This window comes from Gambusia affinis, linkage group LG20, assembly GCF_019740435.1.
Source record: "Gambusia affinis linkage group LG20, SWU_Gaff_1.0, whole genome shotgun sequence".
Classification (NCBI taxonomy): domain Eukaryota; kingdom Metazoa; phylum Chordata; class Actinopteri; order Cyprinodontiformes; family Poeciliidae; genus Gambusia; species Gambusia affinis.
Genome location: NC_057887.1, coordinates 9,169,679 through 9,188,224, shown reverse-complemented (window position 1 = coordinate 9,188,224; position 18,546 = coordinate 9,169,679). Strand labels below are relative to the sequence as shown.

General features: G+C 40.3%; 2 protein-coding genes across 22 annotated transcripts in view; one reads left to right on the top strand and one right to left on the bottom strand.

Moving 5' to 3' along the window:
• The window catches only part of LOC122823361 (brain-specific angiogenesis inhibitor 1-associated protein 2-like), a 61,736-nt gene extending 53,331 nt beyond the window's left edge, over nt 1–8,405 (top strand). For 3 of the 13 annotated variants that reach the window (XM_044102899.1, XM_044102893.1, XM_044102901.1), the window contains one exon: nt 586–3,634. In XM_044102899.1, the coding sequence (XP_043958834.1) occupies nt 586–619 (34 nt within the window). In that variant the 3' untranslated portion in view covers nt 620–3,634. Of the gene's footprint in view, nt 1–585; nt 3,636–5,392; nt 5,439–5,838 lie in introns of those variants that run through there. The other 10 variants (XM_044102896.1, XM_044102895.1, XM_044102891.1 and 7 more) reach the window with 7 other exon arrangements.
• Nucleotides 8,406–9,935: 1,530 nt separating this feature from the next.
• Nucleotides 9,936–18,546, bottom strand: part of aatkb (apoptosis-associated tyrosine kinase b) — a 66,627-nt gene continuing 58,016 nt past the window's right edge. For 8 of the 9 annotated variants that reach the window (XM_044102878.1, XM_044102879.1, XM_044102880.1 and 5 more), the window contains 3 exons: nt 15,056–18,503; nt 14,355–14,484; nt 9,936–14,262 (listed from right to left, as the gene is read on the bottom strand). In XM_044102878.1, the coding sequence (XP_043958813.1) occupies nt 13,997–14,262; nt 14,355–14,484; nt 15,056–18,503 (3,844 nt within the window). In that variant the 3' untranslated portion in view covers nt 9,936–13,996. The remainder of the gene's footprint in view (nt 14,263–14,354; nt 14,485–15,055; nt 18,504–18,546) is intronic. The other variant, XM_044102881.1, reaches the window with a different exon arrangement.

Here is an 18,546-nt window from a genome sequence, read left to right as displayed (position 1 = left end):
CCTCCTACTCCTCCTGAAGTTATAAAACAGATTATGTCGATTATAGTGTTTAGTTTGCAAAACTGAACTCCATGTTCTTTGGGAATTAGTTGCGGTGGAGAAGTAAGTTAACTTTCCTCCGCATTTGACCTGCAAAAATAAAAAAAGGAATCTTTTATTAAAAACTTATGCAACTTTCAACTCAAATTTCTTTTACGTGACGATTGATAAATTTCCAATAAAGGTAAAAGTTTTTAGGCATGACCAGTTATAGAAGTTTAATAGTTTGAAGTCTTCAGGTGTGTTCGATGTGTGTTTATTGTTTCTGTCAAGGTTCATTTCACCGTCTTTGGTTCATTAATTTTCTGAACCCATTCGCATCCCGACTCCTCATCGCCTCACAGCCGCCACGCTGCTTTTCTTGCTTTATTTCCTGGCTCCACTCACCCCGAACGTCCTGCTGCAGCTCTTTGCCTCAGTAAACGTTCAGGCTCACGTCAGGTTAAACTCGCAGATTTCAGCCTTGTGTGTGTCCTGCTGGTTTTGCTGCTGCTGTTTCTTTCCCAGTCAGCCCACCTGGAATCCTCTTCCTCTTTCTGTCCACAGTTCCTCAGAGGTCAAATTGATTTCCACAGTGTGAGACGATGCGATAGGACAGGCTCCTTCCTCTCTCTTCCCCCCCCCTCTTTTCCTGCCTCCTGCTTGTGGCAATAAACTCCTCTCGAGTCCGAGGAAGAGACGCGGGTGTGTCCGTCACCCTCCTTTCATCTCTTCCTCCGTCGCCATCCCTCGAGTCGTCTGTCTGACCTCACGACCAAACCAGAACAGACTTTGTGCCGTAAATATTTCCAGTCCACGTGACGGACGTTTTCTCTGAGGAAAATGGGGCTTTTTTTTTTTTTTCTCGCCTTTCACGCATGTACATGTACTTTTGTATAAGTGAGGGGTTGAAACTTCCGCGCCCTATTTCCACTAATGTCAGTGCTCTCCATTGGAATGACGGCGTGAAGGAAAAGAAAGCTGTTGATCCCAAAGAGGATTTTCAAACTGTAAAAACATAATAGTTTTTAATTTTACTGGATTTTTCAGTATTGAATTATTTCTGCCTTTTCATGCTGTGAAGTTTTGTATTCCTCTGACACAAGAGGTCCTGTAAATGTTTTAACCAAGAAAACTGAATGTTTACTGTACATACAAAAAGTGCTTGTCACCCAGTATCTTATTATATGTTCATGGAAGAAGAAGAAGAAAAAAAACCCCGCACTTTATGAAACTAATAATCTCTGTTTGTAACTTTGTGTATGAAAACAACCTGGAAGCGTCTCGGTATCAGTCTGTGAACTTGGACTCTGTGCTCCAACACACTCAAACACAGGTGCTTCTGTCCATGCTGTGCTGCGGTAGAGTCCAGCGACGATGAGCTCTTTTTATTTTTTCACATTTTATTTCTTTTTGCATTTTCCGTAGTTAAAAAAACGAAACAAACAAAAAAACAAAAACAGTACAGATGTTTGGACCACGATCTCACATCTACACATACTGAAGTTAGGAAGTGGGCGATAATTCCCATTCACAAGGCGATGCGTAATCCAGATTAAATGAAGATAAATTGTCATGCCAACACTTTAAATGACTCTCTTTGTAACACCTGCTGATGAGGTGATTTAGTTCCCATCATTCCTGCTTCATTAACCAACAAACATGACTTTTAAATCGCAACATGCTGCCGTCATTCCAGCACATTTAAAGCTTTCCATATCATTGACCACTGGTTGGGAAACTGGTTGGGCGTCGAACTCATTTCAAGAGCATTGATGTTCTCAATGAATCTGTTGTGCCAGAATGTATTAATAAAACTCATTAACAAACTGTTAAAATGGTAATAAATAGCTATGACTGCATACCTGACACTGAACATCTTTCCATTGATCAGTACCTCCAGGATTTTATGACTTTTATTTCTTCTTTTTTTTTGTGGCAATCTAAATCTGTTTTGTGGAGTTAACTTAGAAATGATTGGAAGAATTTTTTTCTATATTTATTCCACATCAATCACTGATTTACCAAGTGTAGTAAAAACATGGAATACTGCCACCTGCAGGTTGGAGTTGGCATAACTTTAAGCCAATGATTTTTACCTTCTTTTTCTTTTCAGAAAGTTTGTAATAAACTCACAATTATGGATTAGCGTCAAAAAAAAAAAAAGAAAAATGCTGGAATCCGTTGACTTTGTGTGAATTTCCACAACATAATCACAAAAAACTGGAGGGACTGATTGATGTAATTTGGCAGCATACAGATAAAAAACAGTTTTAATGTGTTTTGTTTGGATTTTATATGATTAATCAACACAAGAAAGTACATCACTAAACGAATGAAGTGGCAGAAAACTGTAACGTGAATTAAATTTAGAAATATCATTTTTTTTTTCCCCACAGTAATTCTTTACTTTGTCTTGGTCAATCACTTACAATCTCAATTAAATAAATTTAAATGTGTGTTTAATGTTTGTTTAACACAATGTTTAACACGATGTGAAAAGTACAAGATGTATGAATACTTTTGAACCGTCACAATTGATGCGCAGAAATTTTTTTATACAACTTTTAATTTATAGGAAACAGACAACAACTCAAGACATGCAGAGATTTTACAGCTCATGAGGAGTCATATTTAGAAAAACTTAAATCCGAATGAAATGTACAAAACTAAACATGTTTTTGTTCTTGCATATTTCTACACGGTGCCTCCACTGTAGACTATATGGCTTAATGGAAGCTTTTAAACGCAACATTGTCGAAGAAATATGCAGGTGACGTTTTGGATTCTAATGGAGCCACAGAAACTGAGAGGTTTCGGTTTCGGTTTGCGCAGCGACTGAAAGCTGAGTTACAGCTGCCTGGAAAGCTGTTTGATTTCCTGTGTTTGTCCTTCATGTTCTGCTTTAACTCCCAACTAAAACCTCAGCGGGTCAAACAGCGTCGCATTTTAAGACGAGCGTCGTCTGTTCGGCCTGGTTTTGTTTTCCTGTGTCGGCGCAGTTGATCCCCGTCTCACCGGCTGCCCCTTCTGGTGTTTGTTGCTAGAAACTGCTGACTTCGGAAATTTATGAGGGTTTTAACATTTGTAGAGAGATGAAAATGGTGAAATTAAAAGAAAAACAATCACATGGCTTGAGATGATTAAATATTTTTCAAGGAAGTGAAACATTAATTTGGATCTGCATCAGATCTTGGTTCAGATTTTTTATATTTTTTTTTATCATTATTGTTATTTTACTATTATTTTTTTTGCACAGTGCAGTAGAAGCTTTGTCCCAAATGTCCTCCCTCAACGTTTCCAACCTGCTTTCTGCCGTTTCTTGATCTATTCTGATGCGTTTATTCGAGAGTAGGTGACAGGAAGCTGCCAATTTTTCTTCTTTTCTCCACTAAAATAATTAAAACTACGACTGCAGATTGCTCAGCACTCACATCTGTCCACCGACTGAGGGGTTCTGGTGCAAAAGAATGAAAACATTTTGTACAGAGGATTTCTGGGATATGCATGCGCTGAGGCAGCAAGAAGTATAAAGATTGATGACCTCAAATGTTTGAATTTCTACTATACAAAAATTATCAAATAAATTTCTTCATATGGACATTCCTCTTGCTTCTGGTCCTTATTCCCCCCCCCCTCCAAAGCAGCAACTTTCTGCCGTAACAGCTGGCTCAAATGTTTAGTTTCCACCCTGCAGAACTTTATTTTTCCACCCTTCTGCCGCACTGCAGTAATTTCATTTACTGGTGTTCATCCTCAAACGCATTAACCTGTGAATAGAGACCAGCCATGCCCCCCTGCAGCCGTGTTGCATGTTCAGCGTGTGTGTGCGCGCTAACATTTGCATCCTGCGCACCCTGGCCTGCCAGCCGCCCACCGGCCTGCTCCTCCTGCTGCTCGCTAAGGTACCTCTCAGCTGTGTGTCGGTGTTGGTGTGTGGGTTTGTCCTAATCGTTGGATGATATTTTATCAGTTGGTGAAAATTCCTGTTAAATGTGGAGCACCACTATCGACGTGTAAGCTTAGTTTTTCCACAAGTTACCACAAGAATCCAGTCAAATCTCCATGCATCTCTGAATCACAGAGGATATTTAAGAATTCATTTCCCAAATCCAGATAAGTAAAGCACAGGGTGGGCCACAAGTTTCCATACATAGAAAAAATAAACATTTTATATTGGACGACCATTTTTATTTTTGTGAGACTCTGTGTAATCGCTGCACGTCTTGGACCACTTCATGGTTGATCTGCAACATTTCAGGTTTTATGAAACTTGCAAATAAGTTTTGCCACAGTGTGTGTGGGTGTGTGTGCGTGTGTGTGTGTGTGTCTGAGATGCTCGCTCCATGTTTTCTGTTAAAGTTTAGTGCGACCGCTTCCCGATCCAGCCATTTCAATTCTTTGCTCTTTTGTCAAACGCATCTTCTTGGGTATCTGAAAAATAAAAGAAATACACATTTTACATTCTATGTATGGACACTGGTGGCCCATCCTGTATAAAACTTCCTGTCAGATTTTGAAGACTTGATATTGGCTGGTAAAGGTACTTGGATCAAACCAGCGCAGCAGTATCATAAACCAACATGTCATAAAACATGGAGAATATATAGACTTGATTTTTACCTCTTTTTTTTTTTTCCCTATTTGCCACATTGAGTTGTAGATTTAATATCTTCAGATCCCCATATTGAAATTTGAATTATTCACTGTAAAGCCACAGCTGCACTTGCTCACTCATGTCTTGGGGCTTAATGGATTGATGTTACATAAACAATTTACCAAGCAAGCAAAAATTATTTTTTACATTACACACTATAATTTATTTATATATATATATATATATATATATATATATATATATATATATATATATATATATATATATATATATATATGTATGTCTTTCATTAAATTACCACGTGGATAGATAGATAAATTGCTCTCTATATATTATGAGCTTCAAGTGTAAAAATATTTTCATGGGCAATTTAATTAACTAAAATATATATAAAACAAAAGTAAATCAATTTATTTTCTGTAAGATCTCCCAATGTATTGTCAGATTTTTATTTTTTTTTTTATTTAAAAGTGTATCATTTGCAGAAAATTTCAGAATCGTATAATTAGTGCCTGGTTGAACAGAAAGTCTAACATTTTAAGTTAAAACAATAATTTCTGTTGGTTTAAAGGTATAATGTTTTCTGTGGGTTTTAGTGAATATTGGAGGAGACAAACGGGGCTGTGTTGTGAGGCTTGCGTTAACAGACGATAAATGCAAACACTAAGTGTGAAACTTGCAATAAATTCTCAAAATAAAAACCAAAAACCTGATTGTCCTTTGAGTTTGACACTTGAGGACTGTTTTTGCTTGCAGCGTGCGGCCCGGTTACGCCCGATTTTGAGCGACCAAATAACTCCTCGTAAGTGAATGTAAAATTTGGATCTTCTGCACCACCTTTCCTGTTTGTCTTTCTATCACGTTGATTTTTTTTCTTCTTCTTTTTTTTGAGTTGTGCTGTGGCTTTGGGTTAATTCTCATCACTGCTTGTTTGTTTGCTCTTTGTTTCTGTGATGTAAACGCTGGCTTCATGGGCTGATTACGGGATGCAGCGCTTGTCCTGGAAATGCGTGGTGTTGTTACAGCAGCATGCTCGGCCTTTTCTGTATTGTTGTTTCTGCATGACTCATCGGAGCAGTTCTATTTATCCCTGCGGTGTTTTAATAACGGCAGATGCTCCAGCTCTTTTGTAGTCTTTCATGTGTTTTACATCATTTTAGGCAGCTGATGTTTGTTCCTTTCCTCTTTCTCTCTGCGCCCAGGAGAGATCCGCCCAGCGAGCCGACTGTGGAGGCTCCAGCTAAACCTTTGCTTCCTGATGAAGGTGAAGCTGAGGAGGAGCATCTTGATGAAGCTCACTATGACTCTTTGGAAACCTCCACGGCCACAGAGAGCCCCTGAGCTGCAGCACAACTATTTTAACTTCTCAATGAAGTGCGCAAATAAAAATTAAAAAAGGTTACATTAGCATAAAAAACGGAGCTGAGATAATGTAAACAGTCGATGTTCATTTGATGTTCGACGATCCAGACAAACTTTTGACTCCTGCTGTTTGCAGATACTTTAGGTAAAAATGGACACGAAGAATTGTTTGTAGTTGGACAAAAATGTGAGCTTCTTATATACTTGTTTTAGATGTAGCCAATTATTTAGAACATAAAAAGGCTTTAATGGCATTTTCAAGGTGTTTTACCTTTTTTCACTTGCGTTATTACTGCCTTCACCCAGAGCAACAGCGCCATCTGTTGTTGCTTCTGCAGCACTGCCACTTCCTGAACCACTAAGACCATAAAAGAGCAAACCGATGATTTAAACAAACGGTTGCAAAAGTCTGTTTAACACGGTTAAGTGAGTAAAACGTCTTCAGTTCAGAAAACCCTTATGTTTAGATATTTATGGCCGATTTCTGATCTCTGATCTCTGATTTCTGAAAGCTCCGACCAGATAATTAGCAACGTTCAAATGATTTGTTTCCAGTCTTTTTGCCAGTTCTTGTTCACGGTTGAAATCAGATTTTTACAGCCACTATTTAAATAAATAAAAAGAAAAAGACACTTGACACTTTGTTTTTCTAATTTTTTGGTATTACATCAGAGTAAAACCATGAAGGGTTTCATACGTTTGGGCCCATTCTTCCTGCAAACACATCTCGTGGTATAAAAGGTAATTGACCCAATTATGACTTTGATATTGTCCAACATTCTCTGCTGGGACCGGGTCTGGACCTGCCGCTGGCTCAGCTGAGACTGTGGAGTGTTTCCCATTGTCTTGGTTAAAATGCACTGATGTCCCTGGAGAAGCTGTGGTTCTGAAAGCACCATTAGTCACTCTAAAAATACTCTCTATAGAGTTTTATGCATCAGGGCTTTTGCCAAAGAAACTGATTCAACCGCATCTACAACTTATAAAGAACCGTAACGCTTCTAGAGGAGGTGAGGGTCAGTCTTCTTTTCTTCATGGTAAAATGTATGAATGTAATTTTGTTTTTTGGATCTTAACGAAACAATCCTTTGTTGCTCTGTCAGTTATCAGATGAGCAGGACAGGCTCGCTCACTGACATTCCTTCAGATTTACTTTTAACGGTACCATAATATTCTCTATTCTCTTCTAATCTTTTTATCAGAAACTTTTTTTATAAGAAGTTTAACTGCTTAACATTCACTTCTCAGCTTAAACTCTTTAGACCAACTCATCGCACAGTGACTTGTTGAAACTTCCTACTAAACTTCCTTTTTGTATTCTGGATATTTGATATTTTTTAATGCAATTGTGAACAAATTTGAACAAACAAAACAGATTATTATGGGTCGATATCGTCTCCAAGAAAAAATGGTTTGGAATAATTTTTTTTCCCCACATAAAGATATTCCAAACTTTTTTGTTTATATTTAGAAAAAGCTTTACAATCTGAGTTGACATTGAAGTTGACTTTCAAAATAATGTAAAGCTTCATTGTATTTTATTTTTTTTATTTTTATTTTTTATGTCAGTTGTGGTCTGTGTGTTCAGCTTTACTGAAATTGGTAATTAAAAATAAAAATTTACTTAAACTGTCTTACTGTCAGCGACATAAGCAACTGGTGAGGCTTTTTTTTTTTTACAAATACTAGAATATTTAAACAAATACTAGAATATTGCAGTTTTTGATTGGTTTCACAGTTGGTCTTCAAATAATGTCATTTCAGATTGGTGTTGAATTGTTGTTTTTTATTTTTTTATTTTCTTGAGCACTGAAAATGTACCTTTATAAATGTGTTGGACTGTATTGACCCAAATCAGCTGCCGTGTTGCTCTGTATTTATATTAGAAAAATTTGTGACCTCTAGTGGTTGAACGTGTCGTGCCAAATGGTGTCTTATTTGCTGCCATTGAATTGTTTGGTTAGAATAAATCTGCAATCCTGGGCTAATATACAGTATATATTATATATAAAAATTGATATTTACCAAAATCATATGTTCTTGTCCAAAATCCTAAAAAGCAAAATCAAGATGAGAATGGGTTTTTTGGGGGGTTTTTTTGCCATTGAAAGTTTAAAAACCCAGCCACAAACTGACATGAAGCGTCATTAAATGTTTGCTGCCCGCATGTGCAGAAATCGAGGAGGTTAATGTGACAGGAAAAGCTTAAGAATCCACCATGAAAACACTTTTTCTGCAAGTTGCTAGGAGAACGGCAAATATCTCAAATTAATCATTAAGCTAACTGAATGAGTGGAGAGTAAAAAAAAATTTCTAATTTAAAATTGGCCACTGAGAGTATTACTTTAGCAAAAGATGGAAACCCTCTAAGTCAGGGGTGTCAAACTCCAGTCCTCGAGGGCCGCAGTCCTGCAACTTTTAGATGTGCCTCTGCTGCAGCACACCTGAATAGAATAATTAAGGCTCTGGAGAACTGGTCTACACAAGGTGGAGGTAATTAAACCATTTCATTCCAGTGTTTTGTACCTGTGGCACATCTAAAAACTGCAGGACACCGGCCCTCGAGGACTGGAGTTTGACACCCCTGCTCTAAGTCATACTAAATATGTGACTTGTGTAATATATATTTATATATACAGTACAGACCAAAAATTTGGACACACAGTTGTGTCCAAACTTTTGGTCTGTACTGTATATATATCAAATATTCCTAATTACAATTGGTATTCAAGTGAACTTTCAGATGAATATTAAAATAAAATGTTTTTGACTCCACATCATACTTAAATTTCACTTTTGTCTAATAAAAGTTAATAAAATATGGATGATACTCGATGTTTAGGTAATTTTTTTTAGCGAACTCGGACGCTGCCAGTTCATTTGTACTTTTTTATTATTATTATTTTTTTGAATAATCACACTGATAAATACTTCTATTTTAAACTCTGCACTCACAACTGCTCATTGTTAAAGCCTTTGGTGTAAATGATGGCCACTTCAGAGTAAATGGTAGTTTTCAAATAGTTGTGAATCAATTGTAAACGCAATTGTCTGTTTTCCGATTTAATATATAAGAATAAATCAAATCTACCCAGTTTGTTGTGTTTGGTTTCTTTTTAAAATAATGACACCAAAAGTAAGAAATTTTATAGGCCTTTATATTTTTTTTTATTGCTGTCATCAACAGAAGATCTTGTTTAAATTTTGGTGGGTTTATGTTTGAGGCTTTGAAGGGGAGAAAAATGTACCTTAAGCTAAAATGCAGAAGCAGCGATAACTCTGTGATTTTCAGTCCATCTCATTACTGTGGAGGAACTTTGATTTGCTCATTCTTTGCCGCGTTGCTTCTGCAGATCTCCACCTGCTCAGTGCCCTGGCATTTTATTCAGCTGGAGATCTGGGCTTTGACTAGACCATCGCGTACTATTCACACAGTTTGTCACATCTGACTCTAGAATACTGACACACAGTGGCTTTAATGGCGGAAAGCTCATCTGGCTTTAAAAACGAGCCCAAATGATTTGCCTTTTTCCCTCTGTGCTCGACGGTTATTCTAAAATATTTGTGCTGGTTTTCTCCAAGCATGATGCTGTGCATAAAGGTAATCAACTCTGGTTTTCTCTTACCTATTCAGAGGACTTTGTTCCTTGAGTCTTCTGGTTCAAATGAAACTTTACAAACCTAAACCACGTTTTCTTTTTACAGAAAACACTTCAAACTAGCCAAATGTGATTGGTCTCTTTCTTTTTGTCTTGCAGTGAACTTAATACTTTAGATACCAAGATCTAGGCTGAGATTGAGCGCATTTTGCGTGTATTTTGCGTTTTTGAACATTGCATCATTTGGTCTTTTTAAACGCGCTTTAAAAACTCCAGGGAAACACAGGTTAGTCTTTACTCAAATAACACTTGTGAAAAAGTCAACAAAAGCCTTAAGATGTGTAAACCAGAGTTTATTTATATCTAATAGAAAGTACAGAAAGTAATGATTTGAACAAGTCAGAGTGGAGGGGGGGGCACATATTACAGACTGCATCCCAGTCCTTCTCCTGCACATTTCTACAGTCGGTTCAGACCAAAGCTGCCGTCTTGTTCCTCACCTCGGTCTTTGCTTTGGGGTAAAAACACCAAAACACCCTGAAACACAACACAACGTCTTTGGCAACAATAAACAGAGAGATATTCCTTTATTTCGTCCGTTCCCCCTGCATCACTATCTCATCGATACTCAAAAGTATTTTTCTCTCAATACAAAAATATTACAGACAGCCATCGAGATGTTTCTATGCTAAAGTGTTAAAGAATATTAAAGCCCTGGAAGGCAAACACATAGAAGACACTACATGTTGGTTTAAAAGCAGAAACCTGCATTTTAATGGCTCTGAGAACACACCGGGGTCTCTTCTCTTGTTTGTTTTTTTATTTTAGATTGAACACAAAAACTACAGCATTGTTGCACTTCATGATCAACTGAGACAATAAATCAGACTAAACTGTTTGCAATCCATGAGTCCAACCCAAAAACAGTATGGCTCGGGGTTTTTAATACGGAAAGTTTCAACAGTTCTGCTAATCCCAGAGTCAGAAAACAAAACTGGAGCCAACGATCAGCAGGTTACAGTAATGATAAAGTACTTTCTTTACCACTCCTACAAACCAGTGACAGAGCACAAACAGTGGATGTTTAAAACAGAGCGAGTCAACTGTGAATATTTAATTAATTGCAGGAACATCAATCTCTCTCTCCACTGTGTTTCAGCCTTTATTGCAGAAGTCTAACCCAGTTAGACTCTGTGATTATTCAGTCAATGGACCAGCACTGTCTGCTATCGAAAATATGTCATTTAAACCATTATTTTATTTCTACTAAGTTTTAAAATTCAGAAAAAAAAACTTAAAACCTTTGCAAAAAGTGGATGGACGCATTTTCTTCTAGGTGATGTCAAGTTTTGTGGACAAAGTTGCCAATCTGCTGGCAAGAGAAAATATTACAGGTGCTTTTTTTAGTGTCACTATGTTTTTGAAAACAAAAATAAAACCTGCATTTGTTGTATCTGTATGTAAAAACATTAGTTGGTTCGGTAACACTTTATTTGAAGGGGTTTGCATAAGACTGACATGACTGTCATAAACATGACATAACACCTGTCATGAGACGTCTTCATGAATGGTTATGACTGTTGTCATGGAGTATCGCTCGGTAAATAATGACACTTTTAATGCAAAGTTGACATTTTTAGGTGAGTTTTCATGCAAGTTTTAATAGGATTTTGCTTTAAGTGTCATTATTTACCGGATAATGCAACGTTGACACGTTTGATGAACTTTTAATGCAACTATTATTGCACTTTTTCACTAAAAGTGTCATTATTTACCAAATGACACTTCATGACAACAGTCATAAACATTCATGAAGACTCTTTCATGTTCATGACAGGTGTTATGTTTATGACAGTGTCATGTCAGTCTGATGCACAGCCCTTCGGATAAAGTGTTACTCATGGGGCTTTATCACTTTTACCCAAAGTTACTAAGAGACATCTGTTGGATACGACGGACGGTCACTTTGGGCTCCGGAGCCGCAGGTTTCCAAACCCTGCTCTAGTCGTGAGGACTAGTGAGTGACAATACAGTCAAATCTAAGGCTAGTGACCTTAGATTTGACTTTTTGTTAAAGTTTCTGAAGGTTGTCATCAGAAATGTATTCTTCTTTGACCTTAATCAAACTCTTTTGTTAAACCAATTGTGGGATAGTACTGATGTTTTTCGTGAATTACATTAGTGATTGAGAACATACCAGGAAACCTAAAAGGTTTCCAGCAGAACTACCACGCTGCTGAAATGTGCTTTACAACTGAATTTGAGAAATTGTCTTGGTTGAAGCTGAATTGGTGATGAAAGTTGTGTAGAATGAAGCCAGACATTAACAGATGCATTAGTGCAACATCTGTGGTGGCGAAGACAACGTACTGGTCTAAAAGGTTAAAATAACCCCCACTTGTGTTAACGAGCTTTGGGTAACAACCTAAAGAACAAGTCTACATGTAATTAATTTCCTCATGCAGAGTTACTGACCTCATCCAGGCAGAAAGAGGAAAGTTTTAGGGATCCATTAAGGATTTGTCCCCCCAGTAGAAGGCCTTAGTGCAGAACAAAGACCGGCTGGACATCGAAACTCAGCTGCGTTAGGAAACGTCTTAAAGTTCAGGTCTGAGGGTCTCTGATAAGTGGTTAAAGATAGATGGATGGATTATGAGGAGCATAATTGATTCTGAGGTGATTTGAAGTTTTAAGATGAAAGATGTAATCTAGGAAAGTCAGAACAATCAATTTTAAAGTTGATCCCAGTGATCTAGTTGTTGTTATAACTCTGGCGCTGCCTTTGCTTTCACAGCCGTCAAGCTGAAGGTGTTCTTGACGTAGTGAATCATAAGGTTCCAGAAACGCAGCACCAAGCAGCACCACAGTGCTGCTTGGTGCTGCGGTGCCAACCTGGACTGTGGATCAGTGAACATTAGAGCTTCCCACTTGCTCTGGAATTACAAGATCTTTGCATCAATGTGATGAAGAACCTTTACGTGTTCAGATTAACTAGAAGCAAACCCGTCTAAACTGAATCGATTCTCAGTTTAGGCAGAAAATATACAAACACAAAAAGCTCCTGATGTTGGATGTAACCAGTGTCTGTTTCTCTTTGTCCTGAATCATTCTTAGCGGCTTTTAGGTTACTGAAACTACAAACTGTTAAAGAAAAGTAGTTGAGTTATCTCTTACTTCCAGCTTTTGGGCGTCATGGTCTCGGTTGGGTGGCGAGGATGTTCTATTTGTAAAACAGAAAAGTCTCAAACACTAGTTCATCGTAGACAGACAGTTCAGTCTATCACCAGACAGCTTGGTTTCCTTTCACACCACAGTGTCCGTTCTCTCTGAGTGAAACCAAATACTTACATTATATTACAGGTGATGCCTCAAGCATTCATGATGTTTATTAGTACAAGTAAAACATTTGCTAAAAAGTAGAAAGTCTTATGCTGCTCAGTCTTGTTCAAGGTGCTCGTCCGTTGTTGAAAAGCCACAAAGTGGATGTTTTTACTCGGCAACAATCTGGCAGCAGTTTCGTTTTCGTCCTGTTTCAGTGAAGATCGGCTGCACATTGTTATGAATGAAAAAAATGAAAAAGGCAGCAAATGTGTCCTTTTTCCATCCAAGATGCCTTTGATCCAAAAATATACAGGGCTCATCTTTCATACGTCCTTCACAAAATGTAATATTCATTGTCTTTTCAGTATTCTAATCTACACTCGGACCAGTGTTGCATGTTGGTAAGAGGGCTTTATATTCAAAGTGTCCGCAGGCAGTAAGAGGCACTGTCTTGTGTTTGGAAAACCTGACATTACAATAATAATAATAATAATAATAATAATAATAATAATAATAAAAATCTGAAGTCATGCTAAAATAGGTCCAGCTGTTGTCACAGAGCCAGTAAAGATCCACTGCTTCTTATTCCTTATCTCCATCTTCACTGCTTCCTACAAAAAAAAGACAGAAACAGAAACTGAACATTTGAACATTTTATGTTTGCTTTGATGTTTATAGAAGGTTAAAAACATCTGTTCTTGGTCGTTGTAGAGCCAGATCGAGCTGAAGTTGACTGTCCTTCTTTGTGAGAAATGGGGCCTCTCTGGTGAGAGATTTTTTAATCTTGGGGTTATTATACCTCGTAAAATGATCTGTACCTAGTGTACAAAGAAATAAGATCATATAATTGTAAATTAAAGAAATCCACACTATTCTCACCTCTGTATTCAACTTAACATTTCAGTCCTACAGCACACCCCATGACTGTCACTGTCCTCATACGTGGTTCCTTTCTTTAAGCTCCTAGACCTTTTTTTTCATCCTACGTTGCGCTAACTGCTATTTTTTTTCCCCCTAATTTTGTGCAATTGTGCTGAACAAAACTTAGCTTTGTTTCTGTTTCCGTGTCCTTTAGCATTCAGTCATGATTCCGCCATAAAGAGAGCGGAGGTGCATGCAGGTGGTGAAGCGACCAACCTCCTGCCGAGTCCATGTCAGAGTCAGAAATGTGAGTGATGGAGAACCGAGACACGTTGGATGGGGAGACGGTGAACCGGGACAACTGGATGGCCGGTTTGGGCTCCGGAGCCTTGGCGACGGCGCGAAGTGGAGGAGAGTCGGCTGCTGTCGAGGATGTAGGCAGAGGTAGGAGGGGAAAGTCGTCCTCCCACTCAAACCCTGCGCCTGAGAGAAGACGGTGAGGAAAGGTTTGCTTTTATCTTATAAAGACTTTATTTCTTGGAACAAATAAAGGCAAAAACGATAAACACACTCACTCTCCTCCGAGATGTTCCCATCTGAAGAATCAGCTGCGATATTAGGTCTTTCCTGAGATTTTCTTCCAGAGATCGAACCCTCGGATGCTAATGGGAAGCCGTACTCAACCAGCTCCTTAGTTGGACTCTCCTGGGGAGGTAATATTAGGAAATGATTACTTAAAGTAATCATTGCATGGTTGGTTTTCTTTGTGGGGATTAAGTGAAAAAGCTTAATCCCCACAAAGAAACAACCTTGAGTAAACTTCCTACAGTTTAGCTTTACATGCACTGAGAAATCAGAGGAAAATGGATGATGTTTCAGCTGGATTGGCCCTAATTAACACCAAGGTGGTTGGAAACAAAAATGATCCAAAAGCTGTCTGCCATGCACTACCAAATAGTGCTCTTCAGTGTGGAAGTTATTGCTGTTGGAAGAATGCTCAGAGTTAGGTGCATTCAATACCAGCGATGTAGTTAAAAATAAAGTTGAAAAATGTTTAAGATGACTTTTGAACAAGAACTGTTTCATTGTTATTAGATGATTACTGTATGCTTAGAGCAAAAGGTAAAATAAAAAACCTGGTAAAATTAGCCTCTTAGCTAATTAGCATTAGCCATGCTGCTCCAATGCATTTTGGTCAAAACTTTATTAAAACTGGAAATTGGAAATCAACCACAAAAACTCTCAGCAAGTTGAATATTCCGTTTCCACTTCTCACCTGATCGAACAGATAGACGGTAACGTCATCAAAGAAAGAAACCGTCTTCTTCTTATGGTCTTCCTCCTGATTCTCTGCAGCCAGGCTTGGCACCTTGAGGAGGCTCCGCAGTTTGTGAGCCTCGCTGTTGTCGCTCACCACTATGGGCACGGGGTGGCACTCTCCCTCACTCTCCTCATCCTCCTGCACGCTGTAGCTTCGCAGCTCCTCATCCGACTCGTCGCTGTCATCGGTGTCCTCCTCGTCGGCCTCCTCGCCGTCAGCGGGAGACGATCGGCCCTCTGTCGCAGGAAGTGGAGGTTGTGGGGTGGATGGAGAGACCGGTGAGGAGGAAGAGAACCTCCTGCTGTTAGCTGTGTGCTGCAGCGCTACCTCGTCTTTGGGTAAGACGTGCAGGATTTCTCCGGACATTCCTAATGGCCTTTTGTGATTTGTTTTCATTGGTGTTTCCTCGACTTTGCCAGCCTCAACAGAATCTGTTTTGTCCTCCATGTCCTTCTCTTCCTTATAGCTGGAAGCAGAATCTCCATTGAGGGCACCAAGCGCTTCCTCCATGGCCCCCACCACCTCAGCTGCCCAGTCCCCTAAGGCCGAACTCTCTTCATGGGATGGCCATTCATCCAGTATTGCCTCTGCTTTAAAGGCAGAATCTGAAGGTTCCTCATTCTCTGTCGAGCTTGTCCCTGGAGGAAGCGATTCGGCTATTCCTGTTGGATCGTGGTCCACTTCAAGTTTAAAATCTTTGTTCACCACTCCATCTTCTAGTTCTTCCTCCTCTCCACTTTTTCTTTTCTCTGCCTTTTTTCCTCCGACATGCAGTTTCTCTTCATCACTGTGATGATCCATTTCTTTCAGCTGGAGTTCCCTCTCCTCATCTCGACTTTGCTTTTCATTCTCATAATCTGAAAAGTAGGCAGAGTCTCTGTACGGAGTCTTGTCACTCAGTGGTAAAAAAATGTGGTCTTCTGTCTGTGAGCTGTCCAAAATCGAACCTTGACCCAATGATGGTTGAACCTCTGCTTTATTCTCTTCCTCCAGGTTCTCCTGAACTTCTTCTAGACCGGTATCCAAGGTAGGCTTTCCCTGAGGTTGTGATCGGGTGTCATGGGACTCCTTGGGGACAAACTCCGGACTCTCATTATTCTCTGTATCATATCCGCTGTCCATGGCTTTAGGTGAGCTGGAAGGTTGGGAAGAAGCAGGGCTGAGACCTTCACAAGATCCAGCAGCAGACGGCAGATCCATTGAGTCCATGGAATCAGGAGTTCCTACCTGCTTCTGCAAAGATTTAAAAGCAGGAGATGCGTTCAGCTCATTGCCTTCATCGGCGAAGATGCCTGAAGTCACATCAGTGATGTCGTCTGTTATGTCTTCTTCTTCGTCGCTGCAGTCGAGGATGTCGATGAGACTTACGGTGGAGCCGGCCTGGTCCATGCCACTGTCAGCTGTGTGGCTCAGCTCCGACTGGGGATCTGTGATGGAAACCATCACATGCCTGTTATCAGGAGGTGGTGGAGAGTTTTTAGTCATTGTCAGAGTTACCTCTTCTTTTCTAGGTTCTGGTGGATTTTGCATGATCAGATTTTCTTTGATTACTTCCTCTCGTGGCGTTTCTTCAGATGAAGGATTAATATAGTACTCTTCACAGTCGTTAGCCTTTATCAAAGTGTGTTTGGAAACAACGGGACCCCCTGGAGCCGGTGATAGATTGATCATCTCCTCACTGCTGAGAATATCAGTGGTCTTGTCTGTGATGTAGTTGCTGTGACTGTAGCTGTGACAGTAGTTGTTGTTTCTCACTAACAAACCAGTGAGTGGATCAACAAAATGGGTGTGGCAGCACTCTCCAGATGGTGTCTCCTGAGTCTCCCCTTCATGGCACAGGTAGATGTAGGCATTGCAGTTGTCTGAGGGCACCATGGTGTGATGTTTACTCAGGCTGAGGCAGGCACTGTTATCTTTGGCCTGGTGTGGCTCTAAATAGTCGATGGGTTTGGGCAGAGAGTGAAAAGCCAGGCTGTGCTGGTCGGGCCAGGTGTCTTCGATGTCCGTACTTGGCATGGTGTAGTTGAAGTCGGTGTAAGAGTCTTGTCTGCAGCTGTGGCTCGCCCGCCTGTGGTGTCCTCCGCTGCTGTGCCTGTGTTTCGAAGGCCACGTATTGCAGCTGTGTCTCTCGAGAAATATGCCCTCCTCTTCTTCTTCTGTGTCACTGTCTCTGTGTCCGATGAAGAGCGCGCCTCCGGTCTTCATGTTGATACTGACTGAGTGGCTATTGTGTCTCGTGTGACTAGGCATGGTCTTCCTTAAAGAGCCCATCATGTCATAGTAGCCCCCTGTAATGTTCTTCCCTAAGAGAGAGGTCTGGCTGGTGTCCAGGTATGTCGCTCTGTAGGCCTGTTCAGGTGGACTGGTCACAGATGGGGATATACCCAGAGGGTTCTCCAGTTCTCCTAAAGCCTGACGAAGGCTTCTTGACCCCCAGCTTTCTTGGAGATGCTCACTGGAATGCTCACTTCCAACCAGATAGGGATTCATTTCTAAAGTAGGGGAGTGCTCATAGTAGTAGCCCCCATCTCTGTCTTTATAGGACACATAGTGACTTGACTCCCATGGTCGAAGGGGGCTGCTGTCTGAAACCTGACCTAAAAGAGGCTCCATTGTCAAGGAGATGGCTGGACTTGAGTCATTGGAGTCATACAGATCAGATTTATGGATGTCAGCAGACCAGTAAGGACCCATAGTTTTGGTTTGTGATGGGCAGGCCATGCATTCACCAGAGTCTGCACTGCCAGTCAGGAAGCTCCCGCTGCTGCCCTGGTAGTCTGGGCTGTAAGAGCACATGTTGTAATCTGGATCCATGTTACAGTCCACAGGCTCCTCAATACGGATATAATATTCACTGCTTACTGAGGGACTATGGGCGCTGAGGACAGGGAGCACACTGGGAGGATGCAAGTGTTTTGGTTGATAGTAGGTAGGAGAAACTCCGTGGCTTAGGCTCTCAATGGGACATCCTCCAACAATGCCCCCTGGTGGATAAAACACGTCTGGACAATGATGGTTGGCCTGAGTACAAGTACTTGAGGACTCTTGGGATATGTAGGATGGATCTGCTTGCTCCCACTTGTACTCAAAGTTCAGCCCGTGGCTGGTCTCCGTGACTGTCAGTATGTCATCTCCAGACTCTGAATGGTAGCCATCACCAGATGAAAACTGCTCCAGTAAAGGGAAGGAAGAGGAGGTTAAGGAGGGTTGGTCTCGAGATATTGTTGAGGCGGTGTGGAGACCGTTGAATCCAGCGTTGGGACGCAGAGAGTTCCAGCGCCTCTCAAAGTCCTCTTCGGCCTCACTGGCCCCTTTTGCACACAGATAGCTGAGCAACAGGAGGACTTCCTCTGCATTGGGTCTCTGGTCAGGTTGGAGCCAGCAGAATTGCATCACTTCATACCTGTGGAGCCCCAAAACAAGAAGGGAAAGTGTTCAAAGTTAAC